At 42.5% G+C, this 17319-nt stretch overlaps 2 protein-coding genes across 2 annotated transcripts in view; both read left to right on the top strand.

Moving 5' to 3' along the window:
- The first annotated feature begins 212 nt into the window (after positions 1-212).
- On the top strand, positions 213-2954 carry HSPA2 (heat shock protein family A (Hsp70) member 2). Its single transcript, XM_082617454.1, has one exon. The coding sequence runs from the start codon at positions 563-565 to the stop codon at positions 2477-2479; it is 1917 nt and encodes a 638-aa protein (XP_082473580.1). The 5' UTR covers positions 213-562; the 3' UTR covers positions 2480-2954.
- Positions 2955-7962: 5008 nt separating this feature from the next.
- Positions 7963-17319, top strand: part of PPP1R36 (protein phosphatase 1 regulatory subunit 36) — a gene marked incomplete at both ends in the record, with an annotated part of 31481 nt that continues 22124 nt past the window's right edge. Inside the window, 5 exon segments of the mRNA XM_082618787.1 lie at positions 7963-8043; positions 8091-8156; positions 8160-8165; positions 9006-9029; positions 9033-9070. Of these exon segments, the coding sequence (XP_082474913.1) occupies positions 7963-8043; positions 8091-8156; positions 8160-8165; positions 9006-9029; positions 9033-9070 (215 nt within the window).

The raw sequence follows: 17319 nt of genomic DNA on the forward strand, positions 1-17319 counted from the left end.
AGGCGACTCCCCTCTCGACGCTCCCCTTCCGCGCCTCCTCCTGGCGCCACGCCCCAGCACTTCCTTCCCCACCCTACTTGGGAGTCCGCGCTGCTTATTGGCCGCGTGTCCTGCCAATCCAACGGACGTCGACGAATCCCGCCTTAGGAAAGGCGAAGATCGCGAAAACGCGTGGGACGCGAGCCTAAAGCCCCCAAGCCGCAGGTTGCTAGTGAGCCTCGGAGGCAACTGGCCGCCTGGGGCGCGTGGGCGGGGCCTCACTTGCATAACGTCCGCCCGTCGCGTCCTCGCGCGGGCCGTAGTCCCGCCCCTCACCCAACTAGAAGTCTGTTGGGCCGTAGGCGGGTCACTCCGGCTCAGGCAAGCCTGTGGCTGGCGGTCCCGAGAGTGGATTGGCTCTGAAGGCGGCAGGGAGGCGACTATAAGAGTGGGGAGCGGAGCGAGGGGAGAGGGAGACGGTTGTTGCGCTCACAGTGTTTGGTGCGAGGCGACCGTTAGTTGAGGCCGCGGATTTTCTGCCCTAGGTGTTGTCGTCTAACGTCGCTTGCCTGTCTCAGTCAGGATGTCTGCCCGCGGCCCGGCTATCGGCATCGACCTGGGCACCACCTACTCGTGCGTGGGGGTCTTCCAACATGGCAAGGTGGAGATCATTGCCAACGACCAGGGCAACCGCACCACCCCTAGCTACGTTGCCTTCACCGACAGCGAGCGCCTTATCGGGGACGCCGCCAAGAACCAGGTGGCCATGAACCCTACCAACACCATCTTCGATGCCAAGAGGCTGATCGGTCGGAAGTTCGAGGACGCCACAGTGCAGTCGGACATGAAGCACTGGCCATTCCGGGTGGTGAGCGAGGGAGGGAAGCCCAAAGTGCAGGTGGAGTACAAGGGAGAGATCAAGACCTTTTTCCCGGAGGAGATCTCCTCCATGGTCCTCACTAAGATGAAGGAGATCGCCGAAGCCTACCTGGGGGGCAAGGTGCAGAGCGCGGTCATCACCGTCCCGGCCTATTTCAATGACTCGCAGCGCCAGGCCACCAAGGACGCGGGCACCATTACGGGCCTCAACGTGCTGCGCATCATCAACGAGCCCACGGCGGCGGCCATCGCCTACGGCCTGGACAAGAAGGGCTCCGCGGGCGGCGAGAAGAACGTGCTCATCTTCGACCTGGGCGGAGGCACCTTCGACGTGTCCATCCTGACCATCGAGGACGGCATCTTCGAGGTGAAGTCCACGGCTGGCGACACCCACCTGGGCGGTGAGGACTTCGATAACCGCATGGTGAGCCACCTGGCGGAGGAGTTCAAGCGCAAGTACAAGAAAGACATTACACCCAACAAGCGCGCCGTGCGGCGACTCCGCACCGCCTGCGAGCGAGCCAAGCGCACCCTGAGCTCGTCCACTCAGGCGAGCATCGAGATCGACTCGCTCTACGAGGGCGTGGATTTCTACACGTCCATCACCCGTGCCCGCTTCGAGGAGCTCAACGCCGACCTGTTCCGCGGGACCCTCGAACCGGTGGAGAAGGCGCTGCGCGACGCCAAGCTGGACAAGGGCCAGATCCAGGAGATCGTGCTGGTAGGCGGCTCCACTCGCATCCCCAAGATCCAGAAGCTGCTGCAGGATTTCTTCAATGGCAAGGAGCTGAACAAGAGCATCAACCCTGACGAGGCGGTGGCCTACGGAGCCGCGGTGCAGGCGGCCATTCTCATCGGGGACAAGTCAGAGAACGTGCAGGACCTGCTGCTACTCGACGTGACCCCGTTGTCGCTGGGCATTGAGACGGCTGGAGGCGTCATGACTCCACTCATCAAAAGGAACACCACGATCCCCACCAAGCAGACGCAGACCTTCACCACCTACTCAGACAACCAGAGCAGTGTGCTGGTGCAGGTGTACGAGGGCGAACGGGCCATGACGAAGGACAATAACCTGCTGGGCAAGTTCGACCTGACCGGGATTCCCCCGGCGCCCCGCGGGGTCCCCCAGATTGAGGTTACCTTCGACATCGACGCCAATGGCATCCTCAACGTCACCGCCGCCGACAAGAGCACCGGTAAAGAAAACAAAATCACCATCACCAACGACAAGGGTCGTCTGAGCAAGGACGACATTGACCGGATGGTGCAGGAGGCGGAGCGGTACAAGTCGGAAGATGAGGCCAATCGCAACCGAGTGGCCGCCAAAAACGCCGTGGAGTCCTATACCTACAACATCAAGCAGACGGTGGAAGACGAGAAACTGAGGGGCAAGATTAGCGAACAGGACAGAAGCAAGATCCTCGACAAGTGTCAGGAGGTGATCAACTGGCTGGACCGAAACCAGATGGCGGAAAAAGATGAGTATGAGCACAAGCAGAAAGAGCTCGAAAGAGTTTGCAACCCCATCATCAGCAACCTTTACCAAGGCGGCCCTGGCGGCGGCGGCAGCGGTGGTTCAGGAGCCTCCGGGGGACCGACCATCGAGGAAGTGGACTAAACTTGGACTCGAGTCAGCGTAAACCTCTTTTCCTTTCTCTCTTTTTCCTTTTGTTTTTGTTTTTGTTTTTTCTTTGAAATGTCCTTGTGCCAAGTATGAGATCTATTGTTGGAAGTGTTTAGCCCGGTGTATGCATATGAAAGGAGAGGTGCAACAACTTAGTTTAATTATAAAAGGTTAGTTCTAAAGTTTGGCTTTTAAAAACATTATTTGAGGTTTCTCTTTAATGCATTTTGTGTATTTGCTGACTTGAGCGTTTTTGGTTAGCTTAGTTTGTACATGGAGTTTTCAGATGGGAAACCTGAAGTTTGCACACATGTTCTGTGGAAGCTTGGTAACAATAAAATATACAGAAGCTTGAATTGTTTATTTTTATGTACTACTTTAAGAGGAAAGTGAACATTGCAGTAATGTTAAGGACAGGCATACTTTTTGCAAACAAATACATAAATACAAATTTAAAAGTAAAGCTGAAATTGATCTAAAAATTATTGTGTTGGAGTTTTCAATTTTCCCTTCTTACTGTTTTACCCATGTTGGTCTTTAACTAAGTATTAGTATAAGATGAAATTTATCTAACTCAGTGTTGCCTAATTTTCTGATGAGGTTCCTGCTTTGAATTACCAGCAACTTAAGGGGAAAAGATATGGGTAAACGTTTTCCCCCCTTTTAATACAGAAACCAGACTGGGGTCTGACAGTATACCCAAACTCCTAAGGGTTGGCTTAAGTATTCAAGTGAAAATCCACCTGAATATTCCAACAGAATACAAGGTATGTTCCAGGGTTAAGTACAGAAAGATTCTTTCTCCAAACAAAAGCTGGGGCAGGTGTTGTCTTCTGATAATAGCCCAACATAGTATGAAACAAGTTGCTTTCTGCAACATACAGGTTCCTGAAACAAGATCCAGCAGGCAAACGTTAAAGCCACTTAATACTGACTCCAAATTTAGTCAAATTTGTTAACTTTAATTTTCTAGTAAAACAGCTCAACTTCTGGGCTTATGGCAAATTCAAGAAGAATATGTTTTCAGCAGTTAAATTACTTGCAGGTTAGAGGAAGATAATATAGTTTTTTCTTCTGATAATCATAATGCCTTTTCAATACCTGCCTTAAATGACTAGAATATATTTCTTTTTTAAAAGACAAACTGCAAGATAGTCCTGTATTTCATCAATATACAACTTGTCCATTTTCCAGTATTTCCGATTTGAGATTGTTACAGATAGGAATATTACAACCCTTTGAGATCCACTATCCTGGGCTTAAACTTTAAAATCCATATCCTTGCGGGGGGTTCATATTTTAGTGGAATGACACATCTGCTTTGTTCTGATTGATTCTCTTTAAGGAGAATGTGGAAGAAATTCAGTAAAAGCTGATTGGAAAATGCATAGTTAACCTAAGGTTTTCACCATACAGACATTTTAATATCTTCTTCCAAGTGATGTAGATTTGCTTCATGTTGCTCATAAGATAACAGTGACTTATAGAAGCTAATTTTAAATTTAGTACTGGACACTTCCATATCATGCAGAGATTAACTTTTGAAATAATATAAAAATGAGAGAACAAAACAGCCTAAAAATATTGAACTTTAGTAATGATCCTCTCACAGAAGAGCTGACTCTTTTTACGTATACTTTTTTTCTTTTTTAGCAGGTCTCATTTGGGTGGGGTGGGGAGATAAAAAGGCAGTTGTGAAATTGCTTCAAAATAAACATTTTTTAAAAGGTAGTTGCTCTTTACACTCTGAAAGCTGGACATAACTTGGGTTTTTCAGTGCTCATGCCAGAGTGGAAAGTTTTCAGCAAGGAGGCGTTAAGGGTGTTTCATTGACTGCAGATAGCATTGTATAAATATTTGATAAACTACCTTGGTACTAACAGAATGAGGTGATTAGTAGCCTTAGAGTGACGTTTAACATGAGTTTTTACCAAGATAACACTCATTCTTAACCTTTTATTAGTCCTTTATTGAAAGTGTTTATCCCTTGCTCTAACTTCCAAGTATATAAAGTATAATGGAGTCTTTCTGTAAGTGCAATTTGGTATTAGTATGACTCATTTTAGACCTCATTTTGGGAGAGATTAGTTTTTAAAGTATCAGAAAAATGACCAATGGTAGTCTCTTTGGCCTGGTCTCTGGTAACCTGCTGTAACAATAACATCAATCTATGTAGATACTCCATTTTCTATTATTTTGAAAAGTAATTTGTAAAAGTCCTAGCCTTGAGTGTTTTTAATTCTGTCTTCTCAAATTTACCTAGATCTGAATATTGCTAAGATAAAGCCACTGAAGTAGCCGTTCAGTGTTTCCAGGGGTCAGTTGAAACTGGTAACTCGATAACTCCTGGGAACTCCTTAGCAGATTTTAGATCAGCTGTAGTCAAATGATAATGGAAAAAGTACTTGAGTTTAGGATGAGGCTAAATTACAGTTTAAGGAATAATTAGCATCACTTGAACTTGAAAGTAATGTTATGCTAGGGATTAGTGGTCATGACTAAAGCTAATGCAATACATATAGAAGGCTAAGGGATTGAAAAAGTACATTTATCAGAATGGGGACTTAATTTCTTCTTATCTGAATGTCTGATTAACAAAATGGCTGTTTTGAGGCAATGAATCTATACACCTGTCAAAATAAGACATAGCAGGTTGTTTACAGTATTTCAGATGTATGAAATTTCAAAACAAGCTTACCCTAAATTTTTTATCATATTAATTTGATATGTGTAATGGAAATTCATGCGCTTGGTTTGTGTATTAGGAGATATTAGTGCTCTTTACATCTTTAAATTTAGCATGCATGATAGGATATTTAATGTATCACCTATTCAATATGTCAAGGAGAGCTAAGAATTTCTTTATCCTATGTACAATTTTAGACATGAATATAACCTGGCTATCTAGATGAAATCAAAAGATTTCTTTTTATGAAGCTCAAATACTGGGCCCATGATAAGGTATTCATCTACTTTAAGTTGAATGTAGTTTATAAAATTTGTATTGTGGGGTATATTTCCCTTGCTTTTGAACACTGGAATTGAAATTTTAAAGAATCTCAGATCCATATGTCACAAGACAACTGCTAAGGGAATACATATATTTAGGTTAAGGAACAACAGGAATATTCAATTGCTTCTGTATAATGTGTAAGTAGGTATGAGAAAACTGTTGTGAAGAACTATCCTTAAGCATTAAAATTAGATACAGAATTTAAATCCTTGAAGAAAAATTATGGATCTTTAGAGAAAGATACAAGTTTTTACTCTTGATACAGCTCTTGGGATGGAAATATTTTAGGGTATATGTATTTCTAAAATTTAATAGAGTAATACTTACTGTTGAACTGTCTTTCCCTTAGAACAAATGAAGTCATAGACTCTTTTCCTCCACCCCTTTAAGTATAGATCGGGATGTTTGTGAATTGAAGATGGGGGAAATAAGCAATCAAAAATGGAATTGCTAATTCAAATACTGGCATTGCTGTTTTCTTACATGTTTGTTTTAAAAGTAGAATGATAACACTTTGAAAATATGTCCATTATGACTTTTTCATAGTATAAGCATGCATTATATCCAGTTAATATCTTGGGCCTAAAATTTGAGACCAGCAACTTAGTTCTATGTTATATGCTCTCAGTTCTTTGACCTTGAGGAATATATCTTAACTAGGCAAAAAAAAAAAAACCAACTTTCCCTCACAGGACACTTGAAATTATTAAATATTTAGATGTCACCTTTATCCCTACTTTATAGCATCATGAATTATTTGGGTTTTTTTTTTTAAAGAAAATTATATTTCCATTTTAGGTTGTGAGTTTCTCATGCCATTTAACAAAAAACCTAACTGGTGAAAAATCTAACCTAAGAAATGAGTGGGTCACTTTTAAAATAAATAATGATTTACAGCCATAAAAACAATTTTTTATTCCCTCTTTTGTTAGAGCCTAGTGATACAGAAATATAAGATGGTTCCTTAAGAGTTATCGAGGCTATCCTTTCAATATTATGTCCCTCTACCACATGTGATGTAACTTGTCATGTAACTTCTCTGTAGGTCATTGTTCTGGGTTCTCAACGCTTTTATTTTTCTCTTAGTTTTGTATTTTAGACAGCCTAAAGTTAAACATGGTAAGGTATAAAAGATCTTTGGTTTTCTATTAGCATTTCTTCACTCATTGAGATAACTGAAGAAGTTGCCTGGAAGTGTGGGGAATGGGTACCATCCAGAGTCCTTGGTCTCTCTCAGTCCTTTTTGGAGCTTCAACTCATTATTTCTCCTCTTCCCACCCAAAGTTAAATACCCTGCTTGGAGAAAAGCTTTTGGTGATTGGGATATTTTGCTAAATTCTTTTTAAGCGAGTCATCTTGTAATAAGCCAGCCTCTAAGGCTACAGCCTGAAAGCAGCACTGCCAGCGTACAGGTGGGTTTCCTTATATCTAAGCCAACCAGAACAGCTACCAGCAGTGGACTCAGGTGAGTGGAACATGAATCTAGGTGATTACAATTTTATACCACTGTGACCAGTGATTGTGTTACCAAGTAGTGAGACTGGGAGGGTGGGGGGAAGGGGAAGCAGTGGGATATCTATTGCTATGTTTTTAAAGTTTATGTGAGTATACAATCACTATTTACTAACCATCTCTTTAATGCTAATTAAGCTGTGGGGATAAAACAAAAGCAGAATATATTAGGCATTCCCAGTCATGTAGTGTCATCTAGAATTGCTTACATTAGTGATGGAAGGAAAAAAATACCAAACAATCTGCATATCAACTCAGTTGCAAGAAGAAATTACAAGACACATGATTTGAAAAGTGTAAATACAGAAATATCAGTTGAAAACCCATTGATACAAAGCAAGTTTCTCTGCTTTGAGAGACACTAATTTTGAGTAATTATTCAGGGTGATGCTTTATACACATTACTCCTTAAAGAGCCTCATAAACCCCTCATCTGGATATCTTCAAATGGGTTCCACATCTAGTTATGCAGCAGAACCCAGTTTTGAAAACCTTATTTCCTCCCTTGCTCCCCTCCTGCCACGCCCCGCCCTATATTAACCTAGTCCCAACCTGTATGTTTTATATTTTATTTTATTTGTTTTTATTTTTCTAACCTGGATTTGAACTTCATTTAGTCCTATTAAACTTTGGAACAAAGGGCAAGCTTCCCTAAGGAACTGAAGACCTTTTGGCTACGATCAAGTGTAGTATCTGTTCTTATTAGTTTAATATCTGATACACCTTCTATCTGAGGATAACATACTAAGTGGATCTTTGGAGCAGGGAGTTGGAATAGGAGCTTGCTCTGTCCACTCCCCCCCCCAAAAAAGTTATTCTAATTAAAAACAAAAAAACAGTGACGTAGTTGACTTCTCGGTGGGAAGGCACGAAGAACTGACCTCTAAAGAAGGAACCCCGGGGCAGCTTTGCTGTGAGACGCTAGGGAGCCACAGCAGCCAAAGGTGTCAGCATGGGCGGCAGTGACGCCCACCCGCCACCGCTGCGGAGGAAGGAGGGTCCCGCCCCCGCCCAGCGTCGGCGGGGTTTCTCGGCGCTCACGGGCAGTTGCCTCCGCGACGGTCGGTCTAATGCGGCCAGCGGGAGACCACGTATCGTGTGCCCGAGTTTTATTCGAGGAGGCAGCGGTTGGACTCGCAGGCCGACTAGCCGGATGTAAGTGCACCTGGGCCACCCCCAGCCCGCGGCGGGTGGAAAGCCGACTCCCTCCCGCCCGCGGCGCCCGACGGGGACTCGGTGGCGGTGCAGCGACGCCCTCCATTCCCTCGGCCAAGGCCCTGCTCTCCGCCCTCCCCAGGCGGGGGCGCCGCCTTAGCCTGGGGCGAACCTCATTCGAGGAGACCTGGGCTTAGTTGTCTACAAAAACCGGACGATGGAGGTGCGTTCGGCAAACGGTCAGAATTGAATTCCGGCTTCCCCCACAGATACCTAGGTATGGGAAAGTTCCACCGCACCACCTCTAATTGGTTGGCTGAGAAATAAATAGCCGTCCTGCGGAGGAAGCAGTCCTGCTCTGGGTGGGATCCCCAGAGAGGAGAGGCTGGAGGCTGGTAGCTACCACGGCTTGGGAAGGATAACCTGGTACTTCGCCCACTTCCTCCGAAGGGTGGGGTCAGGGTTAGAGTTGGTGTCTAACTCCTCTGAAAGATTGGGGCTGCCTTGGGCACCAGTGTATTGTGGTCTGAGTCCCAGTTAATCAGTAAATTGCTATGGTGAGGTGACGCAGGCTCCTAGCCTTCCTCTCTTCTTTCCCTTCCTTCCTTTCTCCCCTACTTTCCTCCCTTCCTTCCTTTCTAGTGAAACTACACCCAAAAACAATCAAAAAAGATAAAATGCTGGCTTCAAGTTAAAAAAAAACAAACAACAGTTTAAGACTCTACATCTTTATTGAATAGAGTTAAATAGCAACTAGTGAGAATTATTGTTAAAAGTTCATTGTGACATGCGGATTGTAAATTGAACCTTTATTTTTGCTGCAGTCATTTCATTTTACAGCAGTTGGGATTACGATTAGGGATGTGATACTGGAAAGATGAAACCAGAACTCTTGAGTTCAGAAGGTAAATGTTAACAAAACTTTATTATAGCTTTTATGAAAATTACGTGTGTTTGGGATAAAAAAAATTCAAGCAGTACAGAAGAATATAAAGAGTAAAATAAATGTCTGCTGCAATCGCAGCATCTAGAGATAACCATTTTGGCAGCCTTCCTGATATCCCCGTTTTATGACACTTATCAGCTGCTCCTATGTAGCAGACACTGTGCTAATCAGTTTACCAACCCTTTGAAACAGCTGCGTGTTAATCCACTTTTACAGATGAAGAAACTGATGTCAAAGGGTTAAGAAGTTTGAAGGAAACTAAGTGACTTGGCCAAATCACAGCTCAGAGGTGATTAAGATGTTTTAAATCTAGGTCTACTTGGTTAACAGTCCATATTCTTAACTACTTTATAAAATTGCCTTTTTGAGTTATAGAAATAGAGTTTTACATTAATGGGACCATATATTATACCTGATGCAGTAGACCGTAAATTTTACAAGGTAAAATTATTAGGTTAGAAAAACTAATTTTAATTCTCTAATTTAATATGAGAAAATACTGACTCTATTAAAAGTGTATCACTAAACTAACAAAACTAGCCACTATCTGCTGTGCACCTATTATACCGCAGACATTTGCATATTTTTCTGAGTCTTAAAACAGCCATGGAAAGTGAGCACTAATATCTCCATTTCATAGATGAAGAAACAAGGCTGAGGGAGATTAAGCCACTGAACCAGAGTCATCCAGCCAGTAAGTAGCAGAACTGACATTTTGAACCAAGGTTTATTGAAGTCCTTTCCACTTTATACACTGTCTCCCTCTGATAGACCGCAAACCCTCAATGGCAGGAACTGTCTTAGTCATCTTCATGTCCCTGGAGCCATCTGCAGAACTTCACAGAGTAGGCACTCACCAATTGTTTATTGAACAAGTACAATCAACCAACTAGATTCAAGCAGAGGAAGACTAGAGGCACAGGGCCAATTAGAAGGCTAATTGTAGGAGGATTATAAATAGTTATCCAGGTAAGAAACAGAGTCAGAGAGAGAAGGGTGCAGGACTAAGAAGTATGCAAGAGATGAAATTGACAGGATGTTTGGATAGAATTGATTGATACGATATAGTGCCTGAAAGTGAAGGGAGAGGGAGAAGTAGGTGCTTAGGTTGGCTCCCACGTGTCTGGCTTGGGTGATTGGTTGGCTGGGATTGCCCTTCCCCCATATACAGAATAAAAGAGGCAAAACTGGTGATGTGTTTGAGGTTGCTATGACGTGGACACATCTCTTAGGCTGTTGGTCAAATGGGGCTGGAGGTCAGAAAAGGAGTTGGCTGTGCAGATGTAATTTATAGTTACATTATAAATATAATTAAATATTTAATAGCAATTAAACATGAATAATTTAAAGGCTAACCATTATATTAAAGTCAAAATCAAAAGTTTACATTTCATGGAATATTTATTTCAGTATTTGAGTAATCTGTCATTTCCACAGCAGTGATTTCAGTTTTTCTTCTCAGATATGTCACAGAAGATTCAGTAGAGTAGCTGCTGAAACATCATACTTAGTGAATGTGAGATAGTGACAAAGACAGCAAGATAGCTCTGAGATTAGACAGACAGGATAATCACAGGAGTCAAAATATACACGGTAAAGCACAAGAAAATGTGGGTGTAAATTTTCAGTGCCAATATTTTCTTTTCTCAGTCTTCATATATATATAAAGGCCATCTCAGTCCTCTCTTCTTATGATAAAAATTGCACCATACTTTTATGTACTGATCTTCTTTATAAATGAAGTTATTTTGTAGTATTTTTCAAACTAATTTTTCAGTGCTAATCTAATAATAACCCACCCCAAGTGGCACTTTTTCCTGTATGATCCTACTAACGAATTTACAGATATCAGTTTCACACTGACTTTATTATTCATAAAACATTCATATTCATAAACTAAAGTTTCTTTTGGTTTGTTACCAAATTATTCTTTAGAATGGCTTGATTGATTTCCCATGTATATTACCCACTTGATTTTGGAGAATACACATGGGATGGTATGATTTAAAAGGTAGATTGTGTGACATAATGTTGAATGGAAAAGGCCAGACACAAAAATGTAAATACTGTATGATTTTATTTATATAAAAGTTTACAGTAACAGACAAAAGAAAAGAACTGTATTGATAGAGGTCAGAATAGTGGTTACTTTTTGTGGGTTATCAACTGGCAGGGGAGAGTACAAGAGAACCTTCTGAGGTGCTGGAAATGGACTATATATTGATTTGGGTGGTGGTTACATGGGTGTATACATAGTAGAAAATTCATCAAGGGGAGGGGGAAGGGTAAGCTATGGCAAAGTGAGAGAGTGGCATGGACATATATACGCTACCAAAGGTAAAATAGATAGCTAGTGGGAAGCAGCCGCATAGCACAGGGAGATCAGCTAGGTGGTTTGTGACCACCTAGAGGGGTGGGATAAGGAGGGTGGGAGGGAGGGAGACGCAAGAGGAAAGAGATATGGGAACATATGTATATGTATAACTGATTCACTTTGTTATAAAGCAGAAACTAACACACCACTGTAAAGCAATTGTACTCCAATAAAGAAGTTAAAAAAAAAAAGAAAATTCATCAAGCTGTCCACTTAAGATTTATGTGCTTTACTGCATAAATGGAAGCTATACCTCAATTTAAACAGTGTAAAAATAAAACCCCCCAAACACCAGACTGTGTCAAGTACACAAATTGGGTGTAGTTAAATATGGGGAAAGGACTACCATGAAGAATAGATGGGGGCAACCCTTTTATGGTGGAGCTGCTTTGTGTTTAAGCAACTCAGTGTGGCAAACCTGAGTATTAGGATTACCTTGGGAGTCCAGCTGCTAGGGGTGATGCTAAGGAAAAAGGAAAGCAGACTTTTGAATGTTTTAGGCCAAAGTTAATGTTTGGCTTTGTTGGAGATGTAGATACTGATTCCCTTTTAAAGTCTAAGCATGTCCCATCACACATTAAAATGTAGGTTTGAAGTCAGAGAGGACTCATGAGCTGGAACATGCTCTTTTTCTTTAGAGACAGTGCTGCAGACACTATGTCACCCCAATTCTTGGTGATGAGACAGGGCTGAGGCAGAGGAGGTGGAGAGGAGACAGTGGTAAGAATGGGAGCTGCAGAGGCAGAGGCTTGTTCAGTCACTGTTCTCACACCAGTTCTGTTTGGTGTCACTCCACAAACCTGTATGAGCATGTGTCATGGGATTGCATCTGTGCTCTAGAAAGCCCTCTCCCATAGTGACATGGAGGGGCAAGATTAGAACTCGGGAGACAAGACAATTATGCATTACTGTAAGGGGGAGGTGGAGACTTGCAGGAGAACAGTCAAAGAGTCGTGCTAGAGGCAACTCAGATAAATCCGGCCTTGTGTGCAGGGGGAAGTAGCTGGTAAGATTGGCTGTGAGACAAAGGGAGGAAGGAGGCAAGAACGTCTGGGTCACTGAGTGGGTGACAACATTGTCTATTGAGACAAGGAAGGTGGGAGAGCGGGTATGTTTATGGGGGGGTGAAAGGTAACAAGGTTACTTTTTCAGTGTGCAGAATTTGAGATATAGTCAGCCCTTGGTATCCGCAGGGGATTGGTTCTAAGACACCCCCGCCCTCTGCGGACCCCCAAATGTGCAGATGCTCAAGTCCCTTATATAAAATGACATAGTACAGTCAGCCTTCTGGATCTGCACGTTCCACGGGCTGACTGGACCTGCCTGTGAGATGTCCAGGTCAAGAATTCAGTAAGCAGGGGTTTGGTTTTCCTGAGAGGGGCCGGTGCAGAATTACAGTGGAAAGTGAACTGACTGAGGCCAGAAGCCTAGGAAATACCAATACCTACTTCTAAAAATTATGAAATGTTTTAAAATATCATATTATTTTTAAAAACTAGAAAATACCATTAAGTGAAAACAACCAAAAAAACTTTACAATCCCACATAAAGAGTATGACTGTTAACATGTTAACAGTTATTGTATAGCTTTCCAAATCTTCTTTTATGTATGTATACACACACATACATTTTTAACTTACTCTATTCTCCATTTCCGTATCTTTTTTCCTCATCACAAAGTTGCACATACTTGTTGAAAAACAAGTATATAAATGTACAAAGTAGAAAGTGGGGGGTTCTGCCCAGTTCTGCCCCCAAAGACCACCGGTGCACCAGTGTTAAGGCTTACCACCTTATTTTTACTTTTTTGTGTTTGACATACTGATTATATTTATTTTACATTCTGTGACTGACAATTCCAGTACCTGAAATCATTGTACGTCTGACTTTGTTGCCAGCTTTTTTTTCTCTTATAGTGTTATTTTAAAATTTTTAACTAAATATAAACATTTTAAACTTTTTATATTGGAAGATTTCAAACATAAACAGAAGTAGGGAGAATGGGATAATGAACCCTCACATACCCATAGCATAGCATCAACAGTCACCAAATTAGGGTCAACTTTGTATCATCTGAACCCTCATCTTCTCTACCCCTTGATTATTTTGAAGTAAATTCCAGATATCATATCATTTCATCTATAAGTATTTCAGTAATATATCAAAAAAATAGGCACTCTATTAAAAAACATAACTAAATTACTATTTACTGGCCTAAAAATACAAAAGGTAATTTCTTAACATTGTCACATATGCAGTTTGTATCCAGATGTCTCCTATTCTCTACTATCTTAAAAGTTTGTTCCAGTCAGGATCCACACAATTTCCATACATTACAGTTGGTTTGATATGTCTCTTAATCGGTGTGCATGTCTTAAGGTTTTGAAAGGTATCTTCACATGGCCCTCAGGAATAGCAGGCAGGCAAAGAAAGAGGAGCTAACTGAAGAGAAAGCATGATTAGAAGGGTCAGGAGGAAAGCCCTGAGACACACAAAGGCCTTCAAAGGCAAAATAAGAAAGGGAATTTGAGTGGGGAGTGGTCAGCAATGTCAGATGCTAAAGAGAGCTCAGGATGGGGCAAAAAGAAGCCTTTGGATTTAGGGGTCGCTCAGGACGTAGGTGAGAAGCCATTTCAGGAAGGCAGTGGAGTAGAAATCAGATTACAGTAGCTAGAGGAGAAGAATCTGAGATAAAGAGTATTCTATTTTTGCTAGTTTCTCATCAGTAAGTTTACCAGTGAAAAAGGAAAGCGATAGTAGCCTTTAGGGGATCCAGGACTAAGGGAAGGGACTTTTGTTGCTTTTGTTATAAAGGTAGGAAAATTTTGAGTTTGTTTGGGTAGAAAGAAGAGATGGAAGAGAAGAGAAAGAAAGTGGGAATGGGATCAAGAGCGCAGATTAGCTTGGAAAAGGTGGAAGCAGAGTTTCCGCTGAGTATGGTGGGAAGGAAGTAATAGAGACAGGAAAGCTTGGGAATTTGAAGGTGCAGGAAAGATATATCTATGCCACTCTCCTTACTGAAAGTAAACCAGACCCTCCCAGGCTACTAGTGGGAGGAGAATCTTTTGGTAACAGTGCTACTGACCCAGACTCATTCCCCCGAGATTGCTGCTCCCTTTCCAGCTCCCTCCTAGGTAACTGCCACCACTGCCACACTGGGCTGGGCCGGGGCTCCGGAAACCTGCATTCACCCAAATGCCCTGACACAGTACCTAAATGGGGGCATTTCCTGAAGCCAGTGGACAGGGGAGACAGGGAGGTCTTCCCAGGGGAGGCGCTGTCTAAGACCTGAGGAGGAGGAGGTGTTGGCAAGGCAAAGGGAGCTCTGGTTGTGGAGGAGGAGAGTGCGTTCTAGGCAGAAGGAACAGCATGTGCAGAGGCCCAGACACATCTGAGACTGCAAGTGGTCAGTACGCTGGGTGTAGAGCTCCAGGCGAGTGTCGAGAGAGGAAGTAGAAGTTTTAAACCAGGGCAAGATCGTGAAAGGTCTTACAGACCATGCTGAGGAATTTAAACTTTATTCAGAGGGCACGCGGGGTCGGGGTGGGGGTGGGTGGCGGGGATTGAAAGGTTTTAAATGGGGAAGTAACGGGCCAACCAACAAGGCATGCTTCTCTCTGACACAGTGTCTGTAGTCCAAGCCATTCCTGTTGCAAGTGCCCCCTACTCCCAGCTGGGAGAGAACCAGCCGCCTGTCTGAGTGTTTGCCAAGGTCGTGGACTCCCCTGAGGACATACGGCCAAGGAAACTACACCTCCAGAAGCCTTGAACTTCTGTTTTTCAACATAGCCTAACAAAAGACTCTAGTAACCACTGAAGAGATCTAACTGGTGTGGAAGCCAAGAGTGGTCCAGCCCTCTGCATTTTAGTGATGGGTTCTAGGAGAAAACATGACTGCTTTTTCTCATTTATTTCAGGGCAAAGGGAAATGATGTGACTGTGCTGTGATATTAGGAAAGCACATCAACACAGTGTGGTCTGTGATTCTAAATGGGTTGCCCGATTGAGAGGGAGACTATGGAGACTGGAAGAAGGTACAGATCTAGGTCACACTGTGGTTTGGGAGCCAATCAGAGGTGCAGTTCAAAGGACAATTTTTAATTATTACTAGTGATGCTTCTTAATGTTTCCAAATGCACTGTGAACTTCTTTTAGAGCTATGGCAGGACACTCACAAAGAGAAATCCATCTCACCATCTCATCCGGAGAATGACTTCAGTCAAGTGAAAAGCCACTCAGGCAAGTGTGGGAAGACGTGTCCAGAGGTCAGAGAATAAGGACTAGAGGTTTCGCAGTAAATGCCAGACTACTGGCTAAGAGCAGGCACTACCTGCCACAAGTTTGAAGTACTGAGACATGGTCAGCCTCTCTGAGCCTTAGTTCTCCATCAGTAAAATGATAGCCATGTACTAGATGATCTTTTAGATGTCTTCTAACCCCCAAATTCTATGATCTTATGATTTTATAATTCTAAGTTCATTTGACTTAGTTCATAGACCTGATCTATAAGATCCCAAATGTATCCTTTCCTTATCTTAAGGCTCTCTTGTCTCAAATCAACTCAGGCAAACTAACTAATAGGGCAAAAAATGTTGAATTATAGGGATGGGACTGAGGCAAGGTTAGGAGGGAAGCAATTTCATTTGACATTAACTGAAATTGGGTGTTTCTATCTATATTTTCTCATCTTCTAGAGAAGAGAAACCCTGGGAAGGGCTGGTGACCTGAGATTTCTTTAGCCTGTTAGGAAAGTTAACAGCCAATGGCTTGTAAGTGGCCAGAATGTTGTGATGGTCCAAGAGAAAACTGAAAACAACTTTGTGTTCTTGTTTAGGATGGTTATATTAATGCCACACATTAGATATCTGGCAAGTAGAATGGACTTCAAAGAGCTCTTAGAAAATGTCTGAATGTTTGGGGGAATTGAGGATTTTGTTAAAGACTATCTAAATGGCCTGTCAGTAGGATGTATCAACAACGTACTGTTTCTTCCTCTATACCTCTATCAAATTTTTTTGGAACGCAGATAATAAATCAATACATACTTGTTATTTAAAAAAAACCTGAAATAATACAGAAGTCTACAGCTGTGGAAGATAGCTCTCTTCATCACTACGCCTCCTCTCTGCCCCATCTCTCTTTGGAGGTACCCACCATCACCATTTGGCATCCTTTCATTTCTTTTTTTCCTGCCACCTCCTCAGTATTTCAGCACACCCTCCCTCTAAATACCCAATCCTTGGAGACCAGTGATAAGAAGAGGACAAGAAAGAATGAAAAGTTTAGAAATTTCTACATCCACTAACCAACTTGGTGCCAATGGCCTGAAAAGAAAGAAAAGTACAAAAAATCATTCCCTTGAGGTGATATCATGTACATGCTTTTAGATTCTAACCTAGTCTACAACCTGAATATGGCCAGGATGTTGGCAAAAACTCCTGGAAGAAGAAAGTACCAAACTGATTAAGTTTATCATTCTCATGGGAGGTATTTCTCTAAAATGATGACTTTGTGGGTAACCAATCCCAGAAAAATTTTAAAGGAAGTTGTTTCAAAACTGTTGTGTTGACAGAGATGATAATATATGCATGATTAGGGAATGACTAAAATCTGGGGAAAAGTGCTTCTACTTACTGTATCTATGCTTAAACTTAACAGAGAGACGTAACTGTGGGCAGAGATTAAGCATCTGGGTGGTGTTATCAACGTGGCATTGTTTCAGGCAGAAAAATAAACATCATAATCTACAGTGGTCACCAAACCAATGTATTTGGTAGACACCACAATTCTAGAAGATGAACTCTCTATGAGGCAGGAACCACATCCTGCTAGTC

Source organism: Mesoplodon mirus (assembly GCF_964341445.2).
Source record: "Mesoplodon mirus genome assembly, chromosome: 4".
Taxonomy (NCBI): Eukaryota; Metazoa; Chordata; class Mammalia; order Artiodactyla; family Ziphiidae; genus Mesoplodon; species Mesoplodon mirus.